This window comes from Malaya genurostris, chromosome 2, assembly GCF_030247185.1.
Source record: "Malaya genurostris strain Urasoe2022 chromosome 2, Malgen_1.1, whole genome shotgun sequence".
NCBI lineage: Eukaryota > Metazoa > Arthropoda > Insecta > Diptera > Culicidae > Malaya > Malaya genurostris.
The window spans coordinates 320,935,812-320,951,178 of NC_080571.1; the positions used below are offsets into that span (position 1 = coordinate 320,935,812).

General features: G+C 39.6%; 2 protein-coding genes across 2 annotated transcripts in view; both read right to left on the reverse strand.

The window, feature by feature from the left end:
* Positions 1–15,367, reverse strand: part of LOC131431283 (centaurin-gamma-1A) — a 378,759-nt gene that overhangs the window by 154,950 nt on the left and 208,442 nt on the right. The window lies entirely within an intron of this gene.
* LOC131431284 (uncharacterized) lies at positions 2,166–4,281 on the reverse strand. Its single transcript, XM_058596899.1, has 3 exons — positions 2,803–4,281; positions 2,418–2,739; positions 2,166–2,360 (listed from the first exon to the last, which is right to left on the reverse strand). The coding sequence occupies exons 1-3, from the start codon at positions 4,077–4,079 to the stop codon at positions 2,286–2,288; spliced, it is 1,674 nt and encodes a 557-aa protein (XP_058452882.1). The 5' UTR covers positions 4,080–4,281; the 3' UTR covers positions 2,166–2,285.

Below are 15,367 nucleotides of genomic sequence, written 5' to 3' on the forward strand. Positions count from 1 at the left end.
CTTGCCATACCAGTACCTTTCGACCGAATTTTTCCACTTAAATCGACCTGTCCGCATCGCTCACATCCTCCCCAACGACGACAGTAAAGTATTGTGGACCTGGAAGGGTTTTTGAGTCCTCCTTTACGTAAGTCTCATCGTCCATCAAAACGCATGCATCCGGACACTGCAAAAGACGCGAATACAATTTCCGGGCCATTGTTGCTGCTCGCTTCTTCTGTTCTACACTTTCATTCCGACACACGTTCCTGCTTTTTTGGCCAAATCAGGTATTGACATTGATTTGTTCTTCATGATTAGAGATACCTCTTTCTGGTCCAGTTTCGGGTTGGAAGAATCGGGTTTTCTGCCCTTTCCTGCTAGCTCGTCCAAAAAAAAGTGTTCCCCAAACTTATTAATGATGGTTCTACCACTGGCATGATGAATTCCAAGCCGCTTCGCCAATTTTCGCATTGAAATCCCCTTCTCACTTAGCCATATGTCCAGAACCTTAATTTTCACTTCCTTTTCAATACGCGATATTTGGAAAACGCAGAATTTCAATTGCACAAACAAGTGAACAAAAGGAAACTGACAGCCAAACGCACAGCATGCTGTGATCTGAGCTTAAAAACCATCACAAATATATGCGTACAGCATAAATGTATGTGGATAGCTTATTTTCGATACACTCCTTAGAACCTGATTTAGGAACCTGTTGATTACTGTAATTGTTCTCTAGCGGTTCAAGTTGAAGTCGCATTAAATATAAAACGAAATGAAAAGATTAAGATGTATTTGAAAAATGTAAATGTAAATAGATTCAAGGAATGAAAAGGTTGTAAAAGAAATACCGAAAACTGGAAAATTTTCCCGAGGCACCCCCAAAACATTTCGAATAAATCCTCCGAACTCAAAACAGTGCAGTGCGCTGAAAAATAAATATTTGTATTATCAGCAACAGCCAATTGTGCAGTGGTATAACGTATAAAATCCGCATCATTTGACTGCTAATCAGATTGAGCTGCCGACATCCGGAGCATTGCTGCATTGAAACCTAGCTGCAAATATATCGCGCTGATTATCCGATGTCACAAACAAAAAACGACAGGAGGCATGATGTCCTCTCAGTTTCCCCCCGAATGACACACATAGAGACGCGCATTGTCACATTCACGGCAGTATAATCTGGCAGCCTAGAGTAACAAAACGCCACTGGTTATCTCAGTTCTATAATCTTCAAACACGTTTTCGGTTCTAATTCGAGCACGCATCAACTGATAAACAGAATGAACCGACAGGCGTCACTTATGCGGCTCGGATTTGACAGCCCTCCGTACAGGCATCGGAACAAAATAAAAACCGAGCAAACCACCCTGGAGTCAACGAGGTCACGTCGTTGTTCGGTTCTAATTTTTTCGCAACATCACTAAACCCCGCAAACACTTGAGGGCAGGCAAAAATCCGCCATGCAAACGGAAGTGGTTTATATCAATATTGATTTTGCGGATTGTGTACCTTCGGTAGTTAACGGTGTTTGACCTGGTTAAATTTTTCATCAAATTTTTTACCCGATCAACACGGGATCAATATTTCAGCCTGCATTCAATTGAGCACGACTCGCAATTGAAACTTTATGAATCAAATTATTAAACGTTGTTGCGAAGTTTGCCAAAGCATGCCAAAGACGGCTGCCGGCGGAACAGCAAAAAACAACAACAACAACAACAGCAGGGATCAAATGCACCGATCCTTCCGTTGGAACGGTAGCCGGTAAGGGGGAAGAACAAAGCGGATTGAAAAAAACTAAATCCTGCGCGCATAAAAACGCGGATTCCGATTTCGACCCGTTTGATGGCAGCGGAGTGCGCTTATACAGAAAGGCAAAGTTGAAACGCGAGATTCGAGCACGTGCGCGCATTCGATTGCAGTCGACTTCGGAAGGCACCGGCGGTAGCCGTTAACGGGGGGTGAAATAATACTCGCTATGCTGTTTATGTTGCACCGAACGCGAAAGTTTTTTTTTCTCTCGCAGTGGTGGGTCATTAAAAGAAAATTAATCTGTAAATTATGATCGCCCTTAATCCGGAATTATGTGTTTTATTGGCGAGAACGTTTCACTATTTTAGGGATGTTGGAACACCATCTGATACCGATAGGTAGAGACCGTTTTTTTTTCTTCTTCTGTCTAGGATAACAAGGGGCATTGATTGTTTTTGTTTCATTTATTTAAAATTTATACCACCGGTAGTCACATAATTTGGAATCAGCTTCACAGACTTCCAATAATTTAGAGCTTCGTAACATCAACTGAGCTTCACGCGTGCAATTTCTACGGAGGGCCTTTTATCCATTTTCTCGGCCATCAACTGTTTATTGAACTGAAAATAATGGTCGGACTTCAGTAACAATTCGGATCGGAATTCAACAAACCTTACAATTGTGGCCACGTAAATTAGGTGATTGAGTCGCTCATCCGCTAGGGCCGCCAAAGGTTCTCTAGTTGCTGCCAAAGAATCGGTCAGCTTTTCCAAATTCATCTGTAGGCAATCGGCCCGCACCAGAGCCAAAACACCAAGAAATTTCCACAGATTACTTCCACTCTGGGTCGCCTCGTCGATCACCCGACGTGCAATGATACGTGTTTCGTCCAGTTTGCTGGCTGCCAGATGATGTCGACACATTTCGTGGTAGAGAAAAGCCCTCTCGATGGAGTAACCGGAGTAAGGAACTCGTTTTTCCAGACGCGTTATGCGATTCCTTACGAATGAAACGACACATTTCAGAAACATCAATTCCTACTCTACGTAATCATACTCTTACTTATAAGCTATGTAACCGTAGTCGGGAGCAGCCGGATCCCGGTAGGTAGATTTGTCACCAAAAATCGGGATAACCACTTCATCGTCTTCTTTGATCAGCGGTAAATTAAACAGTATCAGTAGTCTATCCTTCAATGGTTCATCCATCAAGGTTGGAGGAATCTGGAAGCTGTCCACAATGGCTAGCCCGGCCAGATTACAAACTTCATTGATAAACTTGTAGCGGTCGGGAAATACGCGAACAGTTTTGATCTGATAGTAGTTCCAAAGTGTATCTCCAATGTACTCCAACAAATCGATCATCTGACCTCGTTTCCTTAGCTCTCGCATACGTTTCAATTGATTGTTTGCCTCTCGGTAGGTTGTGTAGCGATGTTTCAAAATGTTACCCATCGTGTAGGAATCAGCCTTCTCCATTGTACCAAACCTGTTCGAGCGATAAGTAGCAAATGGAGTTCTCGATTGTAAGCTCATCACAGCCGCATCCACTCGTTTGAAGCACTTTTCGACCGTGTCCGATAAAACCTTGGAACTCTCCTTCGCCTCGGCTAAATTGACGACCTTCTCCCAGGCTCCATCTTTGCGCAGCGAATTTAAAAACATCAAATCCTTCCACCCACGGTTCAAGTAAACTTGACCTAACATTTTAAGATTTTTTTCCTGGCGTTTCTTTTCTCTAATGTGAGGATGTTTGATGACCAACTCGAGCACACTCATAACGTCGCACTCACCACGATCTCGTTTCACCTTCCACGCGGGTTTCGCATTATCCTGCTCGCCTAGTTTACGTTCACCCGCGATCCTCTTAAACCGATGACGCTGTCGATACAAGCAAGGTCCCGCACGATCACCCAAGATATTCTCGTAGTTTCGAACTCCCAGCTGAATCTCATCTTCCATATCCTTCAGTCTGTGCCCGACGAAGTGACGTTTCCGGTTGGAAGCCACTTTCACGTGCTCCTCGAATTGATCCAGTTCGAACAGTGCCCGACATTCCTGTAGTGAACAGGGAAAATCCTCTCCTCGGGGATCCGACTCTTCCCGTACGACGGCAAGCCCTCGGCGAACACTGGCGAGAGCATCCGTCAAGTCGGAATTTTGGAAGTGAGCCAAACTTTTGCGAAAGTGACAATCGATCGCTTCCGGATTGGCCGTCACGGCTTTACCTAAGTTACCGACAGCCGCCCGGTACTGGCCCTGCCGGATGTAGTGACTTCCCAGCTCACGAAAAATCATGTGCTGCACATTTTCCGGCCAGGAAAGCTCCAAGTGGGACATTTTCGATGTGTTGTGGTTTTGACGTTTGGTGCGGTTTGTGAAAGTGGTTGCTGCGATTGTTGTTCGATACGCGTCACTAGTTTAAAAAGCGAACATAATCTGTACTACCGTTCTACGCATAACTGTACCGACGACACAACCTGCCACTCGCTTTGCAAAACTGTATTGCAAATTTAACTACCCCTCAGTAACTCGTAATGTGAAAATGAAGTCTTCTGAAAAATATTTTAAATTGGCAACCCAGACCGACAAGCTGTTGTTGTTCGAATAACAGTTACCGTAACCGGCAGTAACAGTTACCGGCTTCTATAATTTAAAGATCTAGTAGAAACGAGTCCTGGTGTCATGTACAGAGCAAAATTATGTTGACCTAACATGATTAAATGATTGAAGTGGTAAATCAATTGCAATAGTAAGCAAAACACTATAGCTCGTGCAGGGACTTCGACAGAAAAATGACGACTTGCTGCTAATCAAGAGTGGTATATTACGAATGAAGCTGCCACTATATTTTGGCTGGGCTGCTACCAAAAAAAGGTGCTAAATCGTGGTGAAATCTTTGATGTAAAAATGTATAAAATGCTGGAGAAATCTTTAAAGTGGAGGGTACTTGAACAACTTTCGAGCCCACCAAAATTAATCATCCATACTGTTTCTGCCCGACTTTCGATAGTAAATTGAAATTTAGAACAGGAGCTAATATGCTAGGACTCTCATGGAAAAACTACTCGAAATTTTGGTTTTAGTTGCATCAATAATTTGGTAAGAAACACACAGGAGTAAAAAATTCTTGATCTTTGACCTGCTTTCAACAGAAATAGTAATTATTGAATAAAAAGCGAAAAAAACATATTTTGATTTTGAACGATATATTGTAGAAAAATTACATTTTTATACATTTCACTGATTATATTGAAGAAAATCCTAGTTTCTGTGAAACGCTCGCACTTTGGACTTGACATTCTTCATTAAATTCTGCACAGTTGCTTTTGTGACTTTCCTGGTGGCAGCCGTTCAGTTTTTTTAACTCCTGCATGTTTTGGGACACTGTACCTTCCTTCCGAAAGTGCCGCTTGACAATTGCCCAATACCTTTCAATTGGCCGAAGATCCGAGCAGTTCGGTGGGTTGATGTCCTTTTCCACGAATTGTGCATTATTTTTGACAACCACTGTAGAACGGAGTTGGCGTAGTGGGCTGAAGCCAAATCCGGCCAGAAGAGAGGAGGAGCCTTATGCTTTCTGTACAGTGGCAGCATTCTCTTCTTCAAACATTCTTCCTCGTATACCTTGGCGTTAATTGTGCCCTTCGTGAAAAAAAATCGACGATCTCAAACCACAGGTACAAATTGCTTGCCAGACCAACACCTTCTGCCCAAACTTTTCCATCGCCACCGTGGTGTCAGCGTCGTCCAGGTCCTGGTACACCGATTTCGTATAATATTGCGGTCCGGGTAGCGCTCGAAAATCTTCCTTGGCGTAGGTTACGTCGTCGATCAGGATGCATCTGTCTTTATTCTGTACAATCCGGTTATACAGTTTTCGCGCTCTTGTTTTGGCCTGAACTTGCTGTACCAGGGACTTTTCCGGTACCTTCTGTTTCTTGTACGTTTTCAGGGAGTTCCGAACTTTGATCCGTTAAATCATCCCGATGCTGGTGTTGAACTGCTTGGCCAAATCCCGCGTCGACGCCGATGGGTTTTTCCTGATGTACTCGACACCTTTTAAGTCCCGGCCGGGCTGGCTGGGACCCGTTTTCCTACCGGATCGGGGAAAATCTTTCATGGAAAGGGTCTTATTGAACTTCTCGATAATATTTTTGACACTGGTGTGGTGCACTTTCACCCGTTTTGCAATTTCGTTTCCGGATCAATTCGACTCATCATTGAAACGATAAGTTGTACCGAAACCAATCGATTGCGCAGCTGTTATTGACATGTAAACATACATGTCACCGCAAAACACGCTGCAGAAAATTAAGCCATTTCAGAGTAATAAATGTTTGAATGTTGCTAACTACTTATCGATACACTCCTTATGTGTCGTTTATTTAATAGTTGCTCTGATGATTTTGATTTTCATCTATCCCAAAATGCAATAAAGCGATTGTTCCGTGATTATTTATCTATCTAGTTGTAGAGCTAGGGCAATTTCACAAGCGAATATTATACATATAATTTGAAATGTAATTTAGTGTAATGGAAGTTTTATATTGTACCATTTGGATATTGTAATCTGTTTGTAGAAAAGATGAGGAGGTTTTATGCCTTTTGGAGAGAGATTATAAATTTCATCCACCTAGTGGTGTAATGATGCCTTTCTCATATGAATCATACCATCATATATAATACTATGGTATTCTTCAAAACAATTCTCCTAGTTTCATGAAGGAATAACCGGAATCGCTTTGTTTGGCCGTCTACTGATAATGACAACCGATTGGAGCAGTTTTGATGTTGATTTAGAATTTTTACACGTATTTTGTTTCTTCCCTTTAAGTGATGGTATAAAATTTTAAGCCCTCTTTACGCTATAATTCCGGAGCCGGAAGTCGGATCCGGATAAAATTCAGGAATTCTGTATGGCACCACAGAACCTTTCATTTGAATCTAAGTTTGTGAAAATCGGTCAAATTATCGCTGAGAAAAGTAAGTTAGATCCACTTGGGAAAATATGACCACTATTTCCGGTGCCTCCGGAATTGGAAACCAGAAACCATGATAGCCGGAATCAGTGTTTTTGGCTGTCTACTGATAATGACTATCAAATGGAGTAGTTTTGAGGTCAGTTTTGAAAATCTTTCAAGTGTTTTTTTCGCCCATTTATGTGATGGTTTAAAAATTTTAACTCACTTTATCCTATAATTCCGAAACTGGAAATAGGATCCTGATAAAATTCAGAAGTTTTGTATTTTAATCATCCGACCTTTAATTTAAATCTAAGTTTGTAAAAATCGGTTACGCCATCTTTAAGAAAAAACAGTTTACTTATTTTAAATTTTTTCACATTCTGCCCCATTACTCCGAAACCGGAAGTCTTATCCAAACAAAATTCAAACATTTTGTATGGGATCATAAAACCTTTCATTCGAGTCTCAGATTATGAAAACCGGTTCAGCCGTTTCTAAGAAATTGGAGTGATTTCCGGTTTGAAGTACACGATCACTTTTTTTGTACTTCCGGAATCAGGAACGAAGATCCGGTATACCTAAAATCAATGTATTTGGTCATCAACTAACCAAATCTGTCCAATTCAAGAATTATACAGCTATTTAAATATATTTGATTGAAATTTCTGTGACGTGTATAAAAACACGTCGATGAAAATGAAATTTTTATACCGAGAGAAAGAGAGAGACATTTGCTCAGTTCGTCGAGTTGAGTCGAATGGTATATGACATTCGGTCTATGTAGTAGTGGAGAACTTCGCACAATCCTAATCACGAGAACGTTAATATTGTCGTCGACGAACATTCTTCAACCGAATGAGCAGTTGAAGATTGTCCTCGATGATAGGAGAATTTAATTTAGTTTGAGCTTTGAGAACTGAAAGATTTTTAGCTTCGATAACATAATGATTCAAATTATCAATTGCTGTGTCGATGTCCGCAGAATTTTCTAAAATAGTTTCATGACCCACATGATTTTCAATGTGAGATTTGTAATCCAGCGAATTAGCTCTATGATAGTTGAATATAGAACTAATTGGATTAATTATAGCTTCGTTGGAAAGTCTGAATGTTACAGGAAGATGATCTGAGTCAAAGTCAGCATGTGTAATCGGTTCACTACAAATGTGACTTTGATCCGTTAGAACCAGATCAATTGTAGACGGGGTTTTCACGGAAGAGAAACAAGTAGGATTACTGGGATGAAGAACTGTGAAGTAACCAGCTGAGAGTTGATTGTATAGTATTTTACCATTACTGTTATTTTGCCTACAATTCCACTGGACATGCTTAGCATTTAAGTCCCCTATTACGAAAAATTTCGGTCGATATCTTGTGAGTTTTTTCAAATTGCCTTTAAAGAAATTTAATTGTTCGCCGGAGCATTGGAATGGCAAATATGCTTCAGCGATGAAATAAATTCCATGAATGGTTTCAACTTCGATTCCCAAGCATTCAATAACTTTAGTATTGAAAGAAGGTAAAATTCGATGTTTAATTTGCCGTTGGACAAAAATGGCAACTCCACCACCCATTCCAGTAAACCTGTCAAATCGATGAACCACATAATGTGGATTACTTTTCAATTTGACATTTGGTTTAAGAAAAGTTTCTGTCACAATGGCAATATGAATTTTGTGAACTTTGAAATGCTTCAAAAAGTGATGAAGTCGAATTCATTCGGATGATCATTTGAAAAAGTTGATCATTTTATTTTCAGTTATATCGCCTAAATCGACTTCATTTAAAGAAGCGAATGACATTGAAGGAATATTGGTAGGTAGACTGCCATTAGAAGAAGATGATTCGGCCGATTTACCTATTAATAAATTGTTTTCGTTAGAAGATGAACTACAAGGCTTTACATTATTTACATTAGAAGAATTAGGTGGTAGATTTCTACCTGATATACTAGCTTAACTGACATTAGAAGAAGATGATGACGAGGTCGATCTACCTGTCAATAAATTGTTTTCGTTAGAAGAATTAGGCGTGGCATTTGTAACGGATTTCAGGTATGTTCTCTAAATTTAAGGTAGTTGATTTGACTTGTTGTCTAAGCGAATGAGTGTTTAAATTTTTTTTCCTGACAGGACATTTCAAATAATTGGATTTATGATTTCCATTGCAATTTGAACATGAAAATTTATCAGTGGTTTCATTCATTGGACAAACGTCTTTCGAATGCGATTTACCACAATTCAAACACCGTATATCCATATGACAATTGTTGGTTCCATGACCGAAGCCTTGGCAACGACGACATTGCGTTAAGTTTGCAATACGATTATGTTGTTTTTTTCCCAGAACGACAAGCGTCCATTTTGGAAATTTTTGAAGAATTTTCTTCTATGTCACTACAATCGAATTAAGGAAGAATCTCGTAAATATTGTTAGACGGCATATAAAGAACGGAAGGGAAATCCGTCCGTTGTCTTTTATTTTACATTCAGATTAGTTCGAAGAATAGTTCTTTAAATAGCTAGCCTTAAAAAAGGCTGATTAATTTCTTAGTCTTGAAAAAACTGATTATATTAGAATATCACTCTTTGTATAGCCTTGAGAAAGGCTGACTAATTGTTAGTTTTTAAAATTCTGTTAGTGATTCAGGTAGCCTTGAAAAAGACTGAAGCCTTGAATCAATGAAACTCTAGGTAGCCAGAAAAAATTTCCATGAGCCAAGAGCTATACGCGTGCGGTGCGAACGACTGTTCAACACCGACTGGCAACTTCTTCTTGATTCCTCCCATCAAACGCTGGACATCTTCGGAATCAACTTCCTTGACACATTTGTTCCATTCTTCCGTGTAAAGATTCAAATCCATCGTCTTTTTCGTCACTTTGGTCTTTGCTCCGCAATTGCATATCCCTTGCCAAATCATCAATTTTTTTGGCAAATTTGTCCATGAAAGCAAACTGAAGCTTCGCAGGACCATCTCTTCGTGCCGTCGCCATGTAGAATTTTTGGAAGCTGTCTGAAATCCATTTTAACGTAACTTTCATCGTCGAAAAGTGCTTCGTCTAAACCTGCTTATACAATTTCCGGGCTCGATATAGAGTGCGACTGTCTTGCGAAATAGTTGTTATGTATTCGAGTTCCGGGGGGAAACGTAGCACTAGCTTATTGGGCAACATTTTTTGTTTTGTAATTTTCTACTATAATCTTGTTTCTGAAATTATGTATAGTTTTAAAAACTTTCTAAATGTTCACACAAAAAAGCAAAGTCAAGGCATTACATTCTGAAATTTAACCTAACCTTCTGTTTCGCCAGAATTCCCATTCGATTCTTAGCTAGGCAATTTGTCTGATGAGAAATCATCTATATCACAGTATAGAAAGTCTTCGAATTGATTTAATTAGAATGTTATTCTCTGTAGTCATTCTTCTTATTATGATACACTTGAACATATTTTGTCCATAATTCACGCATTCCAGAAGTTGATTGGTGACATATTTATCAAAATTTAAATTTTCATTTTCTTGCTTAAAATTATGATTTTTAGATCAGAAAGAGCTTGTATCTAAAACAACTATAAATCAAAATTATCCAAAGCTGTGGTGTCTATATGGCAGACTTTTTCCTTTAAACTGCATTGCGCAGCCTCCTAATGTGGTCAGATCCACTTCAAACAACTAATCCCCATCAGCAGGGTCTGACACGATTAATGATTGCATCAATAGCTCCCCTGCCCGGACGGGCGATCGATTTTTTTTTCGAAACGACGGGAATGCATAAGTACTTTAATGCAACTTCATCAGGTACTCGAACATTGCGGGATGCAGTTTGTAGTCTGCATTGTATGCCTTGTGCCTCTAATGTTGTTTGCATTTTGTGCCGTGCCGTGCCGTTCCTTGCAATGCAATGCATCGAGGACGGAACGAGCAGATGTTCCACGAGCGTCCGAATGATGATTGTTTCATTATCCGCGAAACCCGGCAGGACCTTTACCACTCGGTGGTCTCAACGGTGTTTAAAACAACAAGCCCGGGGTCTGCCCGGTAACGCACTGTGTATGAAGTGGGACTCGAGAGTCCTCGAAGAGCCGTCCGCGAGAGCCTTTTGTAAATGGTGCAACGGCACGCGCCAGTATCCCTTCGCGGAAACGCTTGAATTGTTTGTTATTTTTTTATTATACCGGTCAGGCTTGCTGCTCATCCTGCACCAAAGCGTGCCTTACCTGAGAAACTACTGCAACTCGGAATCTCATCATCGTTTAAATAAATACACCTCATAACGTAACGACAGCTGATAGGTACACCGATTAGAGTCCAAGCGTAGCAAGTTTTCGGTGAAATTTAGAACCTGATCAGCGATTACAGCTTCGTACTATCGTCAGGCGGTATCATTAAGCAATAACAATAGAACGAAAGGGTTTCATTGCAAATCAAATTAATTAAAAACGCTCTCAGCCAGCGGGAATCGCGTTTGCTGGATGTGATTCCGTCTCATCATCGCTGACCGACCGCCGCGTCAAGCCGTCGATAACGCCGTCAACTGGGTGAAAGGGGTAACAGGAATGGCTCCGTTGCATTTGTTTCGAGAAGGGGGAAAGTTTGCATGCATTCTGAAGCCGGCGACTCGAATTATGATTTGTTTAGTGAAATTACACCGTGCAATGGATTTATCAAGCGTCACCCGTTTTTGTTGCATCTGCAGCGAATCGGTTTGTAGCTTGTTTTATGATGATCGCAGCGTGAATCACGTGGTAGTGCTCAGTGGATCAAAGCTGAAATATATGGGGTAATATGCAATATCTACTCGGTACAGGATATAATTTTATATTTTTTAGCTACTCGACAAGTTGTTTTATTGGGAATTCGACATAAAGTTCATGTACAAAAATTAAGTAGTTTCTGCTATGTTTCAAAGTAAATAACATACGATGTGTCCATTTTCGCAGTTTTGACTAAGCAATTAAATATAAACATAATACAGTAAAATTAAACAATGTTTCGTAATTCGAGAAACTAGTCAATTTAGTTGTTAAGCAGCATTTCAGCACCTCCTTAGTTTTAAACTATTTCCATAGATTGAGTTAGAAAATGCATAGCTTCACAGATCGCGTGATCACGAACGGAACAGACTTTTCTAAACTTTTGTTTTGTTGGAGTTCACCTTAGGTAAATAATATAGTCTGATCGACAAACGTTATTGAATCAGGAATCAGAACTAATTGGTTCAAGTGGCACGTTCCCCTAGTTATTTGAAGATTTGTGGCTAGCCATGGCTTCTCATCAATTTCCTGATGGGACGGGAAGGATAACAAATGTGCTGAAAAGTCGCGGGCCTAACGCATAGATGGAGCTAGTTTTATTGCAGTCCTTTTTTCAGTTAATACTAACCTTCAAAAGACAGCTGCTGAAATTCATTAGATTATGAGTTATTGTGCTAAGAGTGACGCTACTTTTGTTATTTTCAGAACAATGGATCAAAAACAATTTCGTGTTACACTGCTTCTTGAAGGGAAAAAATACCGTTCAAACGAAGCAATGCCTCGAAACGTGTTATGAAGACTCCGCTCCATCAGAAACAATAAAACGTTGGTTTGCTGTCGTCAAATGTGGTCGTAAAGATACCGACGATGCAGAACGCACTGGACGTCCGGATGAGGCGGTAACACCAGGAAACATAAAAAATCCACAAAATCGTTTAGAATGATCGAAAAGTGAAGTTGCGTGAGTTAGCTGATATCTTTACGATGAGAACGTGTTGGCTTTATTTTGCATGAACATTTGCCGCGTTGACCAAAAATGAGAACGTGTTGATGATTCTGAGCAGTGTTTGGCCATGTTCAAACATAACAAGCCGGAATTTTTGCACCGATATGTGACAATGGATGAAACATGGATTCATCACTTCACTCCGGAATCAAAACGATCGTCATCTGAGTGGCCAGCAACTGGGAACCTCGTTCAAAGCACCCGAAAGCATAACAATTGGCTAAAAAGGTTATGGCCTCGGTATTTTGGGACATGCGTGGTGTAATATTTATCGACTATCTGGAGAAAGGAAATGCCATCAACAGTAAATATAGTGTTATTGGAGCGTTTAGAAGGCTGAAATTGCAAAGAAACGACCGGCAATGGCAAAGAAAAAAATTTTGTTTCATCAAGAAAACACAACGTGTCACAAGTCAATCAAAACAATGACAAAACTACATGAATTGAACTTCGAATTACTCCCACATCCACCGTATTCGCCAGATTTGGCTCCCAGCGACTACTGGCTGCTCGGAGATCTGAAAAAAATGCTCGCCGGTCAGAAATTTCGCACGAATGAAGAGGTTATCGCTGAAACTGAGGCCTATTTTGAAGCAAAAGATAAATCGTTCCACAAATGTGGTATTGAAATGTTAGAGCGGCACTGAAATGCTAGCGTTGCTCTTGATGGAGATTACGCTGATGAATAAAGTTAATTAACCAAAAAAATCGTGTTCTCTTTGTTAGGCCCGGGACTTTTCAGCCCATGTGTTAAAATCTTGACATTTTAACAACTATCTATAGTAAATATATATCAAATTAAGATAGGTTTTGTGTTATCTATAATATCAAAATTTGATACAATCTTGATAATCACATCTGATGGAGATTTCGGCACTAGTTCTGTTCGGAATAAATTCTACTATTTATACTATTTCTATTTATACCTGTCTAATCCTGGAGCATTATTGTTACAAGACAAGAGTGCTATTGAAAATTCCATCATTGAAAAAGAGGGCTCAATAGGGCCATAATTTGGGGGAAACTAGCAAATATTTTAATAGGGCCTATGAGCAAATGACAGTTCTCTCATTGCTTAATGTCTCTTGTGATTGATTTTTCGTTATTATTCATATGTTCGTTGCCTACCTAATACTGAGAGATAAATTGGGACTGATTCATATCGAATATTAGGTAAGTAAACGTGAAAATTTTTGAGCTCATGCATTAACAGAAGAGAAAGCAAACAAAGAGATACTTTCATTTGTTTGTTTATGTCACTTTAAATGTTCATTTCGAATCCTATGTGTAAGAACAGAATCTAGGCAAACTTTCCTAGCAAAGTCAAATATCAATCGGATACGATTTCTAATTAGTTTGACTGTGCTCCAATATTTTCTCGTTGAGATTCCTGTAGAATATATAGCAGAATATTTTGGAGCGAAATATGTTCTAGCAGTGCAGTAAAACTACATTCAATTCAATTGAAATCGAATGTGAAACACACTGACGATCTCTCTACTGCAGTAAACTTTACTCTGAGACACACAACGCTCGCTGACGTACCGAACCGGCAGCATTCAGTTCTTCAATTGATTCTCTTCAAATCAAAGCTCAGTTTAACCACCGTCAGTTGATGAAGTAATAAAATATCTCTTTCAATAGTGCGAGTGTCGGCCTTCAAATGAGGTTTATGTAAACATTCGAATTGGTTCAAGATAATAGATGAAAGACAAACTAGGAAACTGAAATGTGAATAACAGAATACACATAAATTAATAGTTTCCTCATTTAGTTTTCATTTTTAATACTTTACTTCATTTATGATTCAATTCATTCGAACTTGCTCACAACCAACAGCGAAGACAATTAAGCAGCTAGACTACTTGGCACTTGAAATTGAGCAAACAAAATTTCAAATGACTAGATACAATTATTCAACTGACGATGAATTCTGAATGCTTCACTTGAAAATGGCAGCAAATGTCATATGAATTTGTATCGATATGCTGACGGTCAGTGGCCATAAATTTCATTTTCATCTGATATCGTTCGATTGAAAATGAAATTTTACCGCACTGTGCTCTGGTATTTGCGAAAACACTTTCTGATGTATTCCTTCTCTAGGATTTGGAAATTCTTTGCTAGAATCTAGGCCGTCTTTGTGCCACCAAGGGTTGGAATGATTTCTATTAGTAGTTGAGCCAGAGAATCGTCTGGTTTGGACATGTTCTGTGGCCTCCATAATCTAACAAACGAGGAAATCCTACTTTTCGAGTGAAGAGATCTCTTTCATTGAGTTCAGGGCGCTGGAGATATACTTTGATGTTTGATCTAGTAAAATATTTCGTGAAATCCTATGCAATATTGGGAATACTTCTATTACCTACTAATTGTGATAATAATTGATTAGTAATCGCTACTGTGTACCAAATGAAATAAAAAGTCACGCGCCACTCACAGAAAAGATGTGAATAGTTTCAAGCTTTAGGTGGCCCAATACCGAATTTCATGACAATCTATCTACTAGTGTTTGAATAACAGCTGACGAGATCTAGTTTTCATGAAGCTATGGAAAAAGACGAGTTTCAGCATTCAGCATAAAAGCTACAATGAAATTGAATGGTTTGCGGTACGGGTTGGTCTACCATCCCTCGCATTATCCAGATCTGGCCCCCAGCAACTATTATCTATTTGCAAACCTGCAAAGGTTTCTCTAGGGAAAGAAATTTTCGTCGAATGCTGAGGACAGTGCAGAAACGGAAGCCTATTTTGAAGGCCTTGACAAATCTTTTTTTTCCAAAGGGCATCAAAATGTTGGAGGACCGATGGGTCAAGTGTATCACTCTAAAAGAAGATTATACTGAAGAATAAAAAAGTTTTCACGGTAAAAATCGACTTTTTCTGTTTTAGGCCCGGGA

What these genes read in the sequence shown, in the direction of transcription:
- LOC131431284 (XM_058596899.1), bottom strand. Translation starts at nt 4,079, where the DNA reads ATGTCCCACTTGGAGCTTTCCTGGCCGGAAAATGTGCAGCACATGATT. An exon ending in TACGGTTACATAGCTTATAA is followed by an intron (nt 2,740 to 2,802) that starts GTAAGAGTATGA and finishes TTCATTCGTAAG; the next exon opens with GAATCGCATAACGCGTCTGG. An exon ending in TAATTTACGTGGCCACAATT is followed by an intron (nt 2,361 to 2,417) that starts GTAAGGTTTGTT and finishes CATTATTTTCAG; the next exon opens with TTCAATAAACAGTTGATGGC.